The sequence below is a fragment of the Mus pahari genome, chromosome 5, assembly GCF_900095145.1.
Source record: "Mus pahari chromosome 5, PAHARI_EIJ_v1.1, whole genome shotgun sequence".
NCBI lineage: Eukaryota > Metazoa > Chordata > Mammalia > Rodentia > Muridae > Mus > Mus pahari.
The window spans coordinates 128,878,632-128,897,335 of record NC_034594.1 but is presented as its reverse complement, the minus strand read 5'-3'; the positions used below and the strand labels follow the sequence as shown (position 1 = coordinate 128,897,335).

At 39.2% G+C, this 18,704-nt stretch overlaps 1 protein-coding gene across 5 annotated transcripts in view; it reads left to right on the top strand.

Moving 5' to 3' along the window:
* The window catches only part of Cep350 (centrosomal protein 350), a 132,764-nt gene that overhangs the window by 61,850 nt on the left and 52,210 nt on the right, over nt 1-18,704 (top strand). For all 5 annotated transcript variants that reach the window (XM_029538209.1, XM_029538206.1, XM_029538207.1 and 2 more), the window contains 10 exons: nt 479-642; nt 3,322-3,432; nt 3,808-3,948; nt 4,319-4,455; nt 5,739-5,864; nt 8,424-8,587; nt 12,366-12,562; nt 13,227-13,411; nt 13,993-14,080; nt 17,641-17,787. In XM_029538209.1, the coding sequence (XP_029394069.1) occupies nt 479-642; nt 3,322-3,432; nt 3,808-3,948; nt 4,319-4,455; nt 5,739-5,864; nt 8,424-8,587; nt 12,366-12,562; nt 13,227-13,411; nt 13,993-14,080; nt 17,641-17,787 (1,460 nt within the window). The remainder of the gene's footprint in view (nt 1-478; nt 643-3,321; nt 3,433-3,807; nt 3,949-4,318; nt 4,456-5,738; nt 5,865-8,423; nt 8,588-12,365; nt 12,563-13,226; nt 13,412-13,992; nt 14,081-17,640; nt 17,788-18,704) is intronic.

The window sequence follows — 18,704 nt, the reverse complement described above, 5'->3', positions numbered from 1 at the left end:
CCACATAAATCACATGTGGGGTACACACCTCAGCCTAGGCCTCCGAGTGAGTTAGAAGGTTAGCTCGGGGTCCATGAAACTATCTGTCAAGAGAGGGGTAGAAACTAACAAGAAAAACAGCACACTAAGTGGTAGGGAAATGTTACTTCAAGTTTATATGATTACTCTTTTAAGTATTAAACAAAAACTGTAGAAATTAAATATTCAAAAGCATAAGTTCATCAGTGTTCATTTTTTTCCATGTTGCCATCGTTAGTCAAAACTTATCCCCCAAATATTATATTTCATCTGTAGGCATGTAATATGTATATAGACATGTCCATAAGAGAGAAAAAGAGGTAACTATTAAAATACAGTATCTTAGTAAGTCACTGTCTTTAGTACAAAGAAAAGGTAGATTTGTCACGTGCTCATAAAATGAGAGTTGGTGGTGTGGTTTTGTGTGAGCCTTTTGATTTAACGATGCATCTGTGTCCAGGTTCTCAGCGTTTCTCTCCTGCTGGACTTCAGCATCGCATGGCTGCAGAACTCAGTTACCTGAGCGCCCTCGAGGAGTCAGTGCGCCAGCTGTCAGATGTGGAGAGAGTTAGGGGCATCGCCCTCGCTCAGCAGGAGAGTGTATCTCTGGCTCAGATCATAAAGGTATTAGCTGAATTTTTGTAATTTGTTCCCTGTGGTTTTTTCCTTTTCTTTGTGTTTAGAATTACTCTTAAAAAAGTTAAATAACAAAACAGACCTTTCAAGCTAGGCATTGTGGTGCATATCTTTAATCCCAGCATTCAGGAGGCAGAGGCAAGAGTATTTCAGTGAGTTCAAGGCCAGCATGGTCTATATAGCAAGTTCCAGAGCAGCTAAGACTACATACAGAGAAACCCTGCCTCAAAAAAAAAAAAAAAAAAATTCAAATTTCCAAGGAGAATTAAAAATAGTCTGTATATTACCTATAACTAACAAAAGAAAAACTGTCACATGGATTACTAAAAAGAAACCCGAAGCCTGATTTGGTAGTGCACCCTTGAATCTTATCATTTGGGAAGCTGAGTCAGGAGGATCAGGAATTTAAGGTCAACTGGGGCTCTATAACCAGACTCTTCCTTAAACACCAAACCAAACAAACCAAAAAAATTGGCACCCCAAGAAAATTGAGAATAGGGAGTGCGGCTGGAGAGCGCCATCTCAGTCACTCTGTCACATGCTTTGTTTTCCATGTCTTATACTCTGCTTTAATATCTGAAAATCAATGATTGAATTAATGAAGATTAATGGTAACAGTCACCTGTTTTTCCTTCCTGAAACGACTAGGTTTGTCTGGGTGGTGGTGGTTGTTGTTGTTTTGTTTTACTGTTTGTTGTTGTTGGTGGTGATTTTTGTTATTATTGTTTTTTATATTTGTTATTTGTTTTGTTGTTATTATTTATTTAAAATGCGTTTGTTTATTGTATGTGTATAGTCTCAGGAGATCAGAGGACAACTCATGGAAATCACTTCTTCCACCATGTTGGTCTTGGAGACTGAACTCAGGCTGTAGAGCCCAGCAGGAAGCTCCTTTCTTTGTTGTATGATCTTTCTGCCCCCACTTTATTTGATTTTTTTTTTTTTTATGCTTTATTTGAACTAAGCAAACCAACCAAGTAACCATTTCTGAGGTCCAGATGTTTTATAAAACAAGGATAGTGTGCACTGTAACTCAGCACATTCAGAGGTTAACCAGTGTTCTACTTTGTGGAAGTTCTAGGGCAACATTTTTATTTTATTTTACTTAGGTATTACATTCAATTAAACAATACCGATTTTAGGTGTACAGTTTTAATTAATGTATATTTCTCCACAACAACCATCTAATCAATAGAAAACTTCTCTCGTCCCAAACACTTGACCCATCCCCATTTTCTGTTAATTCCCAGAGTGGTATTCAGTCTGTTTTCTTATACTATGGTTTATTTTTTGTCTCTTCCAGAATTTTACATATATTCATGTTTATTTCTAACTCTATTATAGTTTACTTTATTCATCATAAAGCTAGGATTTATCTATGACATTGTATTTTTGCCTAGTAATAAACCACTGATTAGTAAGTAGGCCTTAATTGTCCATGTATTTTCTTGTTGATTGATATACAACATATTTTCATTTTTCTTTCATGAATACCCAGGATTATTGCTTGGATCATGTATAAGCACCTAAAACTTAGTGAAAAACTCTCATATTGTTTTCTAAAAAAAAAAAATTTTTTTTTTTTTTTCCGAGACAGGGTGTCCTGGAACTCACTCTGTAGACCAGGCTGGCCTCAAACTCAGAAATCTGCCTGCCTCTGGGTGCTGGGATCAAATGGGGTGTGCTACCACCGCCTGGCTTCTAAATTGGTTTAACATTGAATGTTTGGCCTCACTGTAGTAGAAAGACCATGCTGACCATGGGTTTAGAATAAGCATTGAGTCTGGCAGTTCTTAGCAAAGTAGACATCAATCCTTTTTTATGATTCACAGGCCATATTGAAAACATTTAGGGACTTTGTACTGTCACAGTAACTGGATAACACTATTGTTAATTAGTCAGGTTAGGCAGGAATCCTGAACTCTCTTTACAATATGAAACAGTTACATACACTCACGTTCATGCCCACAGACACACAGATTTCTTTTCCATGACATATTATAATTTAGGAAATCCCATTATATAACTTCATGCATAGGCTAACCACCTATAGGGAACCATGCTATTTAGTACCATTCCAGAAGAGATGGAACATATATACTTGGAATTAACACAGTATGGAATGATGGTGTCAGAAAGGATCTTTTTTTTTTTTTCCCAAAAGAGGCCTTTAGGGAGGCAACATTTTTAGATGAAGTTGCTCCTTCAGAAACAAAGTCAAAATGATGAGAACTGAGACATTAATTTTAGTTTCACATACATAACTTTAGTAAAATTGAAGAGTTAGATGGTATAGTTTTCTTTCTAGCCAGCTTTGGTATTCTCATAAAATTTCTGTATAGAAATAGTGATACATGGCCACTAAGTCCCGCCGGTGAATAGTAAGATGTCTGATGACTTTAGAGTGTGCTATCTTTCCTTTAGGTTCTGTTGTTTGGCATCTGTCACTTATATTAGGAACAACATTGTGAGTCTAGTATGGCGGCTCATGTTTGCAATCCTAGCTCTTCAGGAAACTGAGACAGATTGCCTGTTAGTTCGAGGCCAGCTTGGTCCATAAAGGACCTATTTGAAGAAAAAAGGGAAGACAGGGAGCAAAGGAATGTGTTCACTGTAGCAACTCATTTTAATGCTGAAGAATTAATATTTGATCACTTTAATTGAAAGGCACAGCAGCAACGTCATGAAAGAGATCTGGCCTTATTGAAGCTGAAAGCTGAACAAGAGGCTCTGGAGTGTCAGAGACAGTTAGAAGAAACCCGGAACAAAACAGCTCAGGTAATTTGTTTCCTGGCAGATGTTGGTTTATTAAACCTAAAACTTTATATTTAAAAAGTTCACTGGAGAACTCATTAAGCATGTAAGTGTAAAAAAGAAAGGTGGTAAATAATGTTTAGTCCTTTATATGTGGTAATTTCATGACATTTGAGTTAAATAGCAAACCTTTGAAGTAAGTCGTCAAGACTCAGTCCCAGTTTAGAGAAGTGGCAACCATGGTGCATAGTAGTTTATCACTTACAGACCCATCAACTGTGAAATCCAGGTGATAGTCAAATGTATTTTTCATCAAGTATTTGGTCCATGAAACAAATTTGTAAGTTAAAATTAAGTTACACGGAAGGAAGACTAACCCCTAAGCATTTTTATTTATAGGTACACGCAGAATCATTACAGCAGGTGGCTAAATCACAAAGAGAAGTGACTGAAGTCCTCCAGGAAGCAACTTGTAAAATAGCAGCTCAGCAATCAGAGACTGCACGCCTCACCACAGATGCAGCACGGCAGATCTGTGAGGTGAGAGCCACTGGAGCCTTTGTTCTCAGTCATCCTGAATAACTAAGAACTTGTCTGATATGGGTGCCTACTTTGACTTAGTGATTCTGAGTAAAGCCCCACTAAGATCACATTATTCATTTCCTTGTTATGGGGGGAAGGGCAGGTGAGTGAGTGTTGAAGTCAGGGGACAGCTTGAAGGAGATTCTTCTCTCCTGCTACCATGTGGGTCTCAGAGATCAAACTCAGGCCCTCAAGCTTGGCGGCCTTTGTCTGAGGAGCCATCTTGCAAGCCCCAGTTCAGTGATCTTTCCAGGGCATCGTGTTCCTTTTCAGCTCTCCTGACTCCTTTTTAAAGTCTACTCTTACTGTTTGGCGTGTTCACATTTAGATGGCAGAACTAACTCGAACACAACTCGCAGATGCCATCACAACTTCTGGAGTTCCCCTAGCGACACTGTACGACCACCAGCGGCAGCATTTCCCAGACTTCATGAGAAAACTGAGGACCAAAGCTGAAGCAGATAGGTGAGTATGCAGCCATTCAAAACTATGTAATGAGTTACCTTTTCATCCTATGAGCTACCTTTTCGTCCTATGCACTATTTGGGGTATAGAGAAAACAATTATGGGTGTACATACAGTCCAATGGAAGGAGGAACATTTGTCAAATACTCAGTTAAGTGAATGAAAACTTTATAAACTTAGGTAAGTGTTATTAAGGAAATGTGTTTTAGAGGTATGTAATATTGAAATTCAAATAGCAGAGGCCAGGAAATCAAGAAGGTGTTAGAGATTTATAATGGGGTATGGTAGATAAGGAGTAGGTGATAGAAAGGAGGCAAAGAGTCAGAGAAAAATCCTTGAAGGACAAAGGAGTACAATATATTTAAGTGGAATTCAAAACAGAAAAGGCCAGTGTGACTGGAAGAAGAGAGCAAAGAGGGAAGAGGTATGGGAAACCTGGGTGAGACCTTGCAGATGTTAGAATTTTGGACTTTACTCTAGAAACAATCAAAAGTCATTTAAAAAGTTTTTTAAGACAAGAGTCTTACTTTGTAGCCCTGACTAGCCGGGAGTTTATTATGTAGACTGGGTTCTGACTCCCAAGTGTAAAGCTGTAAGTCACTATGCCTAGTCAGTGTGTGTGTGTGTGTGTGTGTGTGTGTGTGTGTGTGTGTGTGTGTGTTTTCTTTTGGGGAGACTTTTTTCAGTGTCCCACACTGGAAGTCAGTCTGGCCTGGCACTCACTGTGCAGCGTAGTCCTGCTGTCCAGACCTGGTGGCAGTCCTCTGCTTTCCTCCCCCAAGTGCAGAGAGGACAAGCAGGAGCCGTTACTCCAAGTTTTGCGGGTTGTTTGGTTTGGTTTGGTTTCTGTTGTTGTTTGGGGTGTTTGTTTTGTGATTTGTTTTTGTTTGTTTGTTTTGTTTTGTTTTGTTTTTTGAAACAGGGACTCACTCTGTAGATCAGGCCCCAAACTCAGAGGTCTGCTTCTACTTCCCAGGTTCTGGGCTTAAAGGCACACGCTACCACTCCCTGCTTACTTTGTGTGTGTTTTGGGAAGGGGTGTCCTTAAATAATGTTTGATTGATTCTAATTCATAATTTTTTTATTGAGACTAGGAGTGGCTAGTGAGAGTACTCTTTCTTTATATGTCCTTTTCTGTTTGAATTCTAAAATGCTTTCTAACACTTATTTTGTAATTTTTATCCATTCAAGATTTTACGTTCTATTACTGTTGAGCAGCATTTAAAGTCCTCATCCTACTGGAGACTCAGTGCTCAATCAGGTTTTGTTTTGTTTGCTTTTAGGATAAGTCATTCTGCTTCACTCTCCCAGAGTAAAGAAGGAACTCTGGACTCAAAGCGTCAGAAGTATTCCCCTTCCCGTGACAATTATTCTGAGTCTTCAAGATACAGGAGCCATGATTACCGGAGGTGAGTAAGGCTTTCATCAGTACAGTGTGGTAAACGCTGATAAATGCTCTAAATATTGCCTTTTTCTTTTAAATTTTGTTTTTATAAATTGAATGATGGCCTTCAAAGTGCCAGTCTTCCTTTTTAATTAGCTAAAATATAAAAAAATTTGTCCGTGTAATAATACTGCTACTATTCCTTGAGAATATAGTAACCTGAACATTGTATAGGTTGTTCCTTTTAATGTAATATTTAGAGCAACCTTTCAAGTCAGGTAATGATACAATTAGATTAGAGAAGGGAACTAAGACCCCTGGAGACGTTAAGATTTCAACTAAGGGGCTAGTGGTTCAGAGTGCTTCCTGCACGGTCCTGAGGACTGGACTGAGATCCAACCACTGCGTTATGCTCTGTACTCTTCCTGCCTGCATGTCTACATAGTCAAAAAAAACTGGGACATACAGTTAAGACACCTGCTTGTGTATACACACACACACACACACACACACACAGAAACACATTAAGGGTTTGAACCTTGATTTGTCTGGTTTTATTGCACATTTCCACACTGATATCCTTTTTCTTTTTCATTTTTTCTCCCCCTCCCCAGCATTTCCTTTTCTCCTCCTCATCTTTGCCTCTCTTTCCCTCCCTCTTTCTTCTTTTTGCTTCTCCGTTGAGATTGTGGTCTCACAGGGTGCTGCTGAGTGACTATAATTGGGATTACAAGCATGTGCCATCATGAATGGCTTTATTCACATCTGTTGATGTTACTGTGTATACTAATGTTATGAAGAATACTCAACAGTTTGTCCTTCATACTGGCACAATATTAATGTCTGTATTTCTCAGGTATGGTTCAGTCCTCTGAGTAGATTTTATAGGTTCCTTTCCAGCATTTCTAGTGGTAGAAAAACCACATCATCAAGTATAATAAAGCCTCAATTAAAGAGCTAAGAACTTGGACAGTAATACCTGGTAAGCACAACAGGTATTGATTACTTATGCCTGACACTATGTGCTTCCTTTTTAACTTTAGCTGAGTGCTACCACCACTGATACTTCATGTAGGCCATTGGGTTCCTACAGTGGACCCCTTAATAGGTATCTTATTCAGCTGTGTGATAACCAGGGTGACTTTTTTTTTTTTTTTTTAAGTTTGCACCCAGTGCAGCCATTCATACATGTTTGAAAGTTTTACCAGGCTATTCAGGTTTCTTGTGACTATTTTAACTTTACATGTTTCCAGGGCTCATCTATGTTATAGTGTTTGTCATTACTATATTAATTCTTTCAAATCATATTCTAGTACACATATATATTACATTTTATCTGTCAAAAAATAGCCATTGCTGCTCGTTTCTGCTTCTGGGGTATAATGAATAATTCTGCTGTGAACATTAATATTCAAGCTTTTGTGTAGATGTATGTTTTCATATTTTATGAATATATATTTAAGAAGTACTGAATCATGTGATAAGTGTTTTGTTTGGTTTTTGAAAGACTGAAACTTGGACAGTATTTGCCAAACTCTCTTCCAAAGTCTCAGTATTTTCCCACCTGGAGTGTAAAGTTTTCTCCCATCCTTATGAACACAAGTTTACTGTCTTTTGATTGTAGTCATTCAGGTGGGAACCATATGTACTTATATCTCCCAGGTTCACCATAGCCAAAGGCAGGATTTTAAGGAAAGATAAAAAGTAAAAGCAAGTGAAATAAATACAGGAAAACTTAGCTCTAAAAGTAGGAAGAAAATTTAGAACAGAATCATGGGATATAAGAAAAGAGAGCTTTTATTTGATATTTTATTTTTGACATAATTTCAGGCTTTTTAAATACTAGCAAGAATAATACAAAGTCCTTAAATATCTTTTATAAAGAGTACCCAAAATGTTGATTTTTTTCCTTGTTTGTGTGTTTTGTTTAATTTAAAGCAAATAAAGGTTTTAAAAGAAGGCACAGGGTCTGTCGATGACCTGGTAGGGTTCGCCTAGTGTGTACGAGACTCTGAGCTCAATCCCTAGCACCACATAAAATCAACTGTGGAGCCTGGTGCCTCTAGCCCCAGTGCTTGGGATGTAGTCAGGGGGACCAGGAGTTCCAAGCCACTTTGGCTATGTAGCAAGTTTAAGACTAGCATGGACTGCATGAGACCTTGCCTAAAAGAAGAGGAAAAAAAGAAGAAAGGAAAAGAAAAGACCAGCACTGACTGGTACTTTTAGAAGAAAAAAGCAATTTATGAATTTAAGTGAGAAGTTTAGATAGTTTATCAAGAACAATTCCAGTAGAACAATTAGTGATAAATCACAGTATTAGTGAAAAAAAAAAATGGAAATAGTGAGCAGAAGCCTCCTTTAACTAAAAAATGTGACTATTTAATGAAATGGGAATATGGTAACCTGTGAATAGTAGTTGTCTGTTGTATTTCTAAGGAAAACAACCTCTCCTGACCTTTCTGCGTGTTTTATAGTATGTCTGTTTCCTTCAGTTTATGACTTGAGTATGAAGCACAGTCTTTTGGCTGAATTAGTTTACTTTGAAGTTATGATTTAATTTCTTTTCTGTATGTTTGTTAAGTAGTAGTGGTAGCAGCCGACAAGACAGCCCTTCAGTTCCACCTTGTAAGGAGAATGAGAAGCCATTCCATGGTGAGAAGATGGAGAGTTCAGTTGATGAACAGTTGCAGACAGCCGCAGATGATTCCTTACGAAGTGACAGTATTCCGTCTCTGCCTGATGAGAAAGGTAACTTGTATACATATGAAAAACTGGAGGAAGAGCCATCCTTGGGACAAAGTGGCAAATAAGTCCATTAAACTCATACATTGACTCATTTGCTTTTGTTGTGCTGCTGGAATTTGAACTCAGGGCCTTATGCATGCTAGGCAGTTGCTTTATTGAGGAACTCTAGTCTCTGGGCTTGAGATTTTATCTGGAAAATAGTAGTTAAAAGTGATAGACTTGCACATTTACATTAAAAGGTTACTACCAGAGTGTTGTTTCTCTTTACTGCTTATAGTAACTTGAAGGATTTTATTAAGGAAAAAGGAACCAAGTATTAAAGGTTTAGAAAATTCTCAGCCAATCCCTATTTTTATTGTTTAAAAATTTTTATGTATGTGAGTGTTTTACCTGTGTGTATGTCTATGTACCCCATATGTGCCTGGTGCTGGCAGAGGCCCAAAGTGGGCATTGGATACTCTAAAAATGGAATAGATGGTTGTGAGCCATTATGTGGCTGAGAATCAAACTCAGGATCTCTGGAAAGGAAGCAGGGTTCCTAACCACCAATCCATGCCTCCAGCCCTGCCATTCTGTATCTTCGAGGGGAGCCACAGAAGAAGGCAGGTGGAGAAATGTAGTCTAAACTAAAGTAGGCAGGATAGAATAAAACAAAGGAGAGCGGACTTCTAGAATTGTACAGGATGGGTCATTCGTGTGTCTGAAGCTGTATTCTTCAAAAGGGAGATGGAGGATTCCTGGACAGTTAGCAGATCGTTAAGGCTGCCACTGTCAGGTCAGGCCAAGGTACCAGGGCTGTTCACCCACCCTGCTTCCATCAAGTAGAACAGTAGCATTGTCCACACTATTTTTATACTTATTTGTAATTGTTATAAAATTGAATGGCTGAAACATTCTCACTTACATTAGTGTTTTACATCCCTGGATTTATATGAACAATTCACACATAAATGAAACTAGAAAAACTACCAATACTTAAGTCCTATTTTTCCACTTGCAATCTCAGTCAGGTATATTTTGACCCTGTGGGGGAAAAATTAATATCCAGAACTACCAATAACAGGAAGAAGAGAGAAGAAACATTTTTTGCGGTTTTCGAGAATGAGATGTTTCCTGGCATGGTAGGTGCTTAAGCATGTTATCCACATGCCATTCATCTACATTCTAGTTAGCTGTCTTTTGGCATAATTGTTCTGTGTTTTTTCGTGGATGACAAACAGGTTCATGTGGGGGGTTTGTTGTTGTTATTTGTTGTTGTTGTTGTTGTTGTTTTGTTTTTCCGAGACAAGGTTTCTCTGTGTAGCCCTGGGTATCCTGGAACTCTGTAGACCAGGCTGGCCACCTGCCTCTGCCTCCTGAGTGCTGGGATTAAAGGCATTTGCCACCACCGCCCAACCAGGTTCATGTTTTTAAAAAGGACGCCCATGTAGCTTTTGTTTGTCCTTCCTGAGTGAGAACTTACTTCTAAGATAAGATCTGTTTCGAAGTCAAAGCAGTGTTTCACTAGATGTTAGGAGAGAAGTTTGTAAATCCTAAGTTCATTGAGCTTCTGACAGATCTCATTGCACAGAGTGGCACCGGTTCTGTCCGAAAACCATGCGGCTTCTCTGATTTTCCAGCAGAGGGCACACTCTTCGAGAGTAAATTTTGTAGCCACTTGGTTCTCGGGTGTTTTACCAGCAGTCAGTTTATGGGCAGTTTGCTTTGTGAAATCTGGGTAAATAAGAAATTGGATAGATTTAGTATGTAATAAGGAGTTATGCTGGTCTAGAAAAGAGAGGAGAGAAGATTACTTTTCTATGGTTCATAATCTCACTCATCCCAGGAAATCTGCCAGGTTCCCAATAGAAGGCATGAATTTTGTCCCACTGAGTGGACCTTGAGCCCAGCTAGACACCTGTCGGCTCCCACCAACACGAGTGCGAGTGCTGCTGATTGCACCTTTATGCAGTAATCAGCGTGGTTCCCAGGTGTTGGAGCTGGGCGGATGGAGCAGGCTGGTGCTGGCTTCCTTCCGTTGGCGGCTTGCACAGTAGTGTTCTAGAACTGTGAAACCGAGAATACAGGAAAGAGGCTTTCAGGTTAGATTTAGCTTGAGTCATAAAAGTTGTGTATCTGAAGTGTGGTCAGCAATAGGATAACTTAACTTTTATTTCTTTGCTATAATGTTAAATGTTTATAACCTTTTTTTTTCTTTGGTTGTTTCCTTTGGGAAGCATCTGGTCATAGACTTTGTATAATAAGGCTTTTCTAGGTAATCTGCAATTGCTCTTTATGAAAAATATTAATTTTTAACATATTTCTTTTTATTATTTAACTTTTAAAATTCGTTGTCCCTTTCACATCAGGCACCCCAATCCCACTCATCTCCCCATCTCTTGTACCCACCCTCCACCCTTGTTACCTCCCACTAAAGAAAAACAAATCTTATCCTGGAAGCTGTAGTGTGTCCCATTATGTCCCACAGTGCACCCTTTTGTCCACACTTCTTTACTTGCAAATGTTCATTGCAGTGACTCACTGGTCTGGTTCAAGGCCTCTGGTTTCTGCTACACTCTTAATATTGGACCCTCACTGGGACTCCTCGGATATCCTGTTGTTGCCCTGTGTCATGGAGACCCTGCAGCTTTGGATCTGTAGGACTGACCCCTTGACAAGCTCCAGCAGTTCATAGATGGGTAGATAGATGTTAGAGTGGGCCAACTCAAAGCCCTGGCTCTGGGCCTGGGTGGTCACTGAGCTGGTCAGCCTGCTGGCTCTCCTTCACCCATACCACCAGGAGAGGCTCTCCATCACTGCTGCAGCTAGCTCATCCAGTGCTGCAGCTGGCAAGGGGCAGAGCCAGTTCTACTCTCAGGCCCTCAGGCCAGCTCACTCATACCTATGCCAGCAGGGCCATATCTATTGTGCTGCCCATTCAAGGTGCAGGGCCCGCTCTCCTGAGTGCTGCATTAGGCGAGGGGCTGGGCCAGGTCTCCTCACCCTGAACCCCTGCACCCAAGACCAGCTCTTCTGTATTGCCCAGGTGAGGTGCAGGACCTGCAGTTGGTGAGGGACAAGGCCAGTCCTCCCACTCTCATGACCTTTGTGCTGGCTCTCCTGCATAACATGGTGGTGAGGGGGCAAGGGTAAGAGAGAGGGCATCTCTTCCTCGCCCATGCCACCATAGGGTTTCAAGTTTCAGAGGCAGCTCACCTGCACTTCCTGTCCCAAGGGTCAGCTCTACCTTGCTGCCCCGGTGAAGTGCAGGGCATCTTGAGTGTTGCAGCAGGAGAGGGGCAGGGCCAGCTCTCCTGATTTCTGTAGCCTGTGAGAGGCAGGATTAGCATAGAGAGTTTTTTTTTTTCTTATTTGTAAGATAATTAATTTTTCCTCTTAAATGCTAGGTACAGTTCTGAAATTTTCTATAGAATTGCCTCAGTAAGAGGCAAAAGGGGTTCTACTTAAAGGCATACTGAGGAGAATGATGCTGATTACGTATGGGGCTGGAGATGTAGCTCAGTTGGAAACATGCTTGCCTGGCACACACTAAGACCTGGGTTTGAAGCGCAGCACCACAAAGCATAAAGTAGATGTGATGGCGTGCAGGGGGGCACGCTGTGAGCCCAGCACTTGGGATAAAGTAGATGTAATGGTGTGCAGGAGGGCACGCTGTGAGCCCAGCACTCGGGAGGTAGAGGCAGGAGGAGCAGAAATGAAAGACCTGGGCTATGTGGGACCCTGTGTCTCACCCTTCCTTCCCCATGTAAAAGAATTATGATAATTCTCTCCATTCTATTAGACTCAACTTCTATTGCAACCGAATACTCCCTGAAATTTGATGAATCTATGACAGAAGATGAAATAGAAGAAAAGTCATTTCGGTCTTTACTACCTTCTGAGAGTCATCGTAGATTTAACATGGAAAAGAAAAGAGGTCACCATGACGACTCTGATGAAGATGCTTCCCCAGACAAGACTGCTCTGTCTTCCACCAAGGTATGCTTTTACTAAGGAGGTAAGTGATTGCAGTCATAGGTTTTCAAAGGTATGAGAATACACTTAGATAAATACCAGTTATATAGTTGGCAACTATCAGAAATATTTTCCAAGATCAGATTTATATTATACATGTAAATAGTTGCTCAAATAAAATAGTACTTATAATAGAAAATAATATAAACTTATTAGTTATAATAAGACGTTTAAATATCTCAACCAGTATTACTTACAGCTTTTTCATTTCATCCATTTAAAATATATATTCTTCTTTCCAAATTGTATGCTTAATGGGAAACAGGGGCAGAGTTTTTCCCTGCTTTATTCCCTGGTTCACTGCATGACTTGCAATAACTGTTCATTTAAAAAAATGATCAATTTTTTTAGATGAATTTCACTTCCTTCCTCTCCTCTCTTTTTGAGCAATATTTTCTTATATGGTAGATAGTTTATACAATGCTTATTTGTTTTATTTCTTTTTAAGATGAAATCTCACTGTGTTCCTCAGGCTGGTTTCAAACGTGTTCATGCAATCCTCATATCTTAGCCTCTTGAACTATAGTCCTGTGGCCCCACCCTATCTTTTGTAATTTACTTTTTATAAATATGTAACTTTCTAAATGAAGTTAAATGGCGAGAATTTGAAATGAATTGTGTGCTTTAGGAGCTGAGTATGCCGTTCTCAGGAGGACAGGATAGCTTTTCTAAGTTCACTATGGAGATGGTGCGGCAGTACATGAAGGAAGAGGAAGTGCGTGCGGCTCACCAGTCCTCACTTCTGCGTCTTCGAGAAAAGGCCTTAAAGGAAAAGACGAAGGCCGAATTAGCCTGGCTAGAGCATCAAAAAAAGCAAGTTCTTCCAATAAGGATCATTTTCAGTACTCAGGGGCTTTTTTGAAATAAGAAATGCTTTATGTGTTATGATGTTTTTATTTTTGATGTTGAGGAATCAAGCCTGGGTTTGGTGAATGCTAAACATTGTGACAAGTGTGAGCCATGTTCCCAGTCCATCTCATCTGATCTGATCTCATCAACATAATTCTCAAGCTAAAAATAGTGCCAGTAATCTTTGGTTTATGCTACTTACAAGATAATTTTTGTATTGGTAAATGTTTTCATTTCCTAGCTCACTTTCTCCAACTCATTACAGGTTGTCATTTTGCTTAATGCCTCTTAAGTGCTGTATGTTGCTCAAAGTATTGCTTAGAGGATGGAGTCCAGGACCAACACAAACACACACACACACACACACACCCATACACCCACCCCACCCCCACACTCAGTAAAACACTTGCTGAAACTGGTACTTGTAGCAATTGCTTTCCACATAGAAAGACAGACATTAGATTAGTTTATTTGCTTTAGAGCAGTTAAGAACTTTTGAGATTATAAGTTTATTATTTGTATCAATGAAAGTCTGTGCTTTTCAGGCATCTACGAGACAAAGGAGAGGATGATAAGATGCCCCCACTCCGGAAGAAACAGCGTGGTTTACTTTTAAGACTTCAGCAAGAAAAGGTGTGTTGGGAGCAGCACCTGTGTGACACAGTTTGTCACAAGGGACGCTTGTGAGTGTGGTATTTTCCCCAATCACAGTTGGCTATCACCACTGTTTATAAGGGTTAGCTGACGCTACTGCTTATTTCTGTAGTACAATGATTACTAGGCATTTCTTGCTAATCTCACCTATTTCTCTTATTTTAAAACTGTCATATTGCTTACTAAACAGTCAAATGTACCTTCATGTACTATAGAGAATAAAAAAAACTACAAAATACAAATTACAAAATTAAGCTATGTATAGAAAAGTAGATGTAGGTTAATACTTAGCACTTTTTCCTTGAGTAGTAGTTTATGGCATGCATTACATATCGACTAGATTAATGGCTTAGTGGACTTAGAAGGACCTTAACTCTGGAGAGGCAGCATAGTACATGATGATTAGGAACTCAGATTCTGGGGTCTGGTTGCCTGGACTAAGGTGATATGAGTGATGTAATAGATTATTACTTAAATAGTGTCAAGAATTTGGTTTACCCAGGAATGTCATCACTGACTGTATTAGTTATTATAGGACATGCATTAGCTTTCTGTTGACATAATGAACACCTAAGGTGAAGAAAAGGGTTTATTTTGGTTATATTTGAGATGTTTCAGTACATGGTTGGTTGGTTCAGTTGCTTTGGACCTGTAATTTAGGTAGTGTATCACGACAGGATCACAAAATCTTGAGGGATGGGAAGCTCTTGGTAGCTAGGAAGTAAAGAGAGAGAAAAGAAGAGACTAGTCATGACCCCAGTTTAAGTTCCTCTCAAGAGTCTACCACTGCTTAATCGCTCCACTGACCTTCTGATACGTGGATCTTAGGAGACACTTACCCAATGATAGCAGAAGATTCACATCCCCTTCGCCCTTTGGATTCCTTGGAAAAGTCATTGAGTTTTATGTTATTTGCTTCAGAAATTCAAGCACAAAGCAGTGCCCTAGCACAAATTGGGAACATCAGATTGAACTGATAAGTCATATTCTTTACTTTTATGCACGTACAGTTAAAAAAAGTGAACTTTGATTAACAGAGCCCTAATTAAGTGGTAAAAATGATAATCTTATGATTGTGACTCTTCCATTTGTGTGTCTCATACTATGTTTAACAAAAATGTAAAGCTCACACTTAGGGCCCTGCTTTGGCTAGCTGACTACAGTGATTAATGCATGGAAAATATTCGTGCAGTCATTTGAATTGGAAATTGAAAAAGCCAAGTGTTTTTTGTCTTTTTAAATTTGTGTGTTCCATTAAATTCTTAAAATTAACATACCAAGTGGCTTAGGGTTTTATTACTGTGAACAGTCTTATAATGGCAAACATTTAATTGGGACTGGCTCACAGTTTCAGAGGTTCAGTCCATTATCATCATGGTAGTATGCAGGCAGAGATGGTACTGGAGGAGAAGCGGAGAGTTCTACATCTTGATCTGAAGGCAGCCAGGAAGGGACCTCTCCCTGCAGTGATTGGAGCACAAGCACTAGAAGCCCTTAAGGCGACTCCTACAGTGACACACTTCCTCCAACAATACCACACCTATTCTAACAAGGACATACCTCCTAACAGTGTCACTCCCTGTGGGCCAACCATTCAGACACATGAGTCTATGGGGGCCAAACCTATTCAAACCACTATAGAGTCAGACTTTGATAATTGTTGAGTCTGTTTTATTTTATTTTACATAATAATTTCAGTTCCACCCATTTCCTTCAAATGTCTTAATCTCATTATTTATAGTTGATAAATGTACATGGTATAAATGTACCACTTTGTTTTTTTATTCATTCATATGTGGGGAGACCTCTGGGCTGGTTCCATATTGTGGCTATTATGACATGTACAACAGTAAACACAGCTGTGCAGAAATCTCTGCATTCTGATGACTTATAGTCCTATTTAGATGCTGGATTGTATTTCTGTCTGGATATGGTCAGAATGGTATAACTGGGTCATCTAGTATTACTATTTTTAGGTTTTAAAAGAGACTCCATACTGATTTCCATAGTGGTCACACCAGTTCACATTCCTACCCATAGCATGTAATGGTTTCTCCTTCTCTGTGTCCTTATTAGCATTTCTTTTCCTGTTTTCTTAATGATAGTTGTCTTTCATTTTCATTTCCTTATTGTAGATCGATGACACAGCCCCACTCCAGAATGCCACTTTTACTTGAAAGAATTATCGACAGGCAAACTATGCTTATTCCTGTCTTCAGCAGTTAAGAGCATTGCTACTCTTGAAGAGGACTTGGGTCATTTGAATAGTGAAAATGTATTTTATGCCACATTAGAATGAATCCTGACTATTAAACTGTTAACTTTTCAGATAGGTAATAATTAAAAAAACAAAACAAAACAAAACCAACAACTCTCAGACATAAATAATGAAAATAACTGGTTTTTAGTGTCTTTATCAACTTTTCTCATTAGTAAATTGAGTGGGCAGAGAGATGGCTTAGAGGTTAAGAGAACTGGCTGCTCTACCAGAGGTCGTGAGCTCAATTCCCAGCAACCTTAGGGTGGCTCATAACCATCTATAATGAGATTTGGTGTCCTCTTCTGGCATGTAGGCATACATGCAGGGAGAATGTTGCATACATAATTAATAAATAAATAAATAAATCTTAAAAACAAAAGCAAAACCCTGCATTATGGCCCCATAAACTGTTATCATTGAATTGCTTTTCCTACTGTTAGGAACTTCTTAATAGTTCATAACTGTCTTAGTCAGGGTTTCTATTCCTGCACAAACATCATGATCAAAAAGCAGTTGGGGAGGAAAGGGTTTATTCAGTTTATACTTTCCTCATTGCTGTTGATCACCAAATGATGTCAGGACTGGAACTCAAGCAGGTCAGGAAGCAGGAGCTGATGCAGAGGCCATGGAGGGATGTTACTTACTGGCTTGCTTCCCCTGGCTTGCTCAGCCTGCTCTCTTATAGAACCAAGACTAGCAGCCCAGTGATGGCACCACCCACAAGGGGCCCTCCCCCCTTGATCACTAATTGAGAAAATGCCCCACAGCTGGATCTCATGGAGGCATTTCCCCAACTGAAGCTCCTTTCTCTGTGATAACTCCAGCCTGTGTCAAGTTGACACAAAACTAGCCAGTACAATAACATAAAACAGTTAAAGAGTTAAAGCATTCTTTGGATAGTGAGAAATGTTAGTATTTTAAGAATTTAACAGTACAATAGTGGTTACACTAATTGGCTTGCTGATGTGCAGCTATTAAACAGGTAAATGTAAAGATATAGTAACATTATGGGAAATGTGAAAGATATGAAAGGTTAAAAAGGACTATGAATTTGCCAGCATGTTTGACTATAGTTATTAAAGCTGAGAGATCATACTAAACTGTTTTAGAATGATGAAGTTATTTATAACATTTTCCCTCCACTAATTCAAAATGTTTTGGTGTTATCTGGAATTACATAGTATCTGTAATCTGTTGATGACTTCATTCTTTTCTGTATGCTACTTTGAATTTATCTCCTTCAAATCTCAGTCCCTTTTCCTAACTCTTTAAATGTTAGGCAGAAATCAAACGTCTTCAAGAAGCCAATAAGGCAGCCCGGAAAGAGAGGCAGCTGATCCTTAAGCAGCAGGAAGAGATTGAGAGGATCCGCCAGACCACCATAAAACTGCAGGAGAAGCTCAAGTCTGCAGGGGAGAAGAAATTGGTAACTTAAATGAAGTTTTTATTAATCTGCTTTCTGCCTGTGTTGCTTGTTAATCTTGGCTCACTTTGTCTTCTGAAATGATAGGTATGTTTGTTCAGTGTGATGTAATAATGACTTAGATAAAGTCTTGTGTGCCTGCTTTTGTGTATAGTGGGAAAATATCTTCTTGTGGAATGTGGTTATCTTTGAAGAAACACATGGTTCTTTCCTTAGCTTTAAATTCTTTCTCTTGTGAATTAAAGTGGGGCAGAATTCTTGGATTTGCTGATCTGTCATTATTCCTCAAAATTAAAAGGAGAGACTCTGTTCTCATTATATGGTATTCCTCTCAGCTATCCACATTAAAGGAGACATTTAGGCAAGAGCAAAATCTGCATCTATACTGAGGAACTGTGGAGTATCAGTGCTGGGTTGGAATAGTCAGGATTTTATAACAATTTAAAAATTTTAAATCCCTAATTTCCCCTATTTTGATATTTGAAACATTCTCAAAAATCAAAAATTAAGCCCATGATAAATTTATTTTTCTGAGTTGCTTGAAAATAAGTAGCCAACAAATTCACACTGATATATTATTACTACTTAACTTCAAGGCTTTTCAGTTTCTCTACTTATCAAAATGGTGCTCTTTATAGCAAATCAACACCAGATTGCTAGTGGCAGTTTTTATATCTTTTTGTTTTTCCTCCTTCAGTCTAGAATAGGTTCTTTTTTTTTTTTTTTAACTTATTTTATTAGATATTTTCTTCATTTACATTTCAAATGCTATCCCGAATGTTCCCTATACCCTCCCCCCACCCTGCTCCCCTGCCCTCCCACTCCCACTTTTTGGCCCTGGCGTTCCCCTGTATGGGGCATATAAAGTTTGCAAGACCAAGGGGCATCTCTTCCCAACAATAGCTGACTAGGCCATCTTC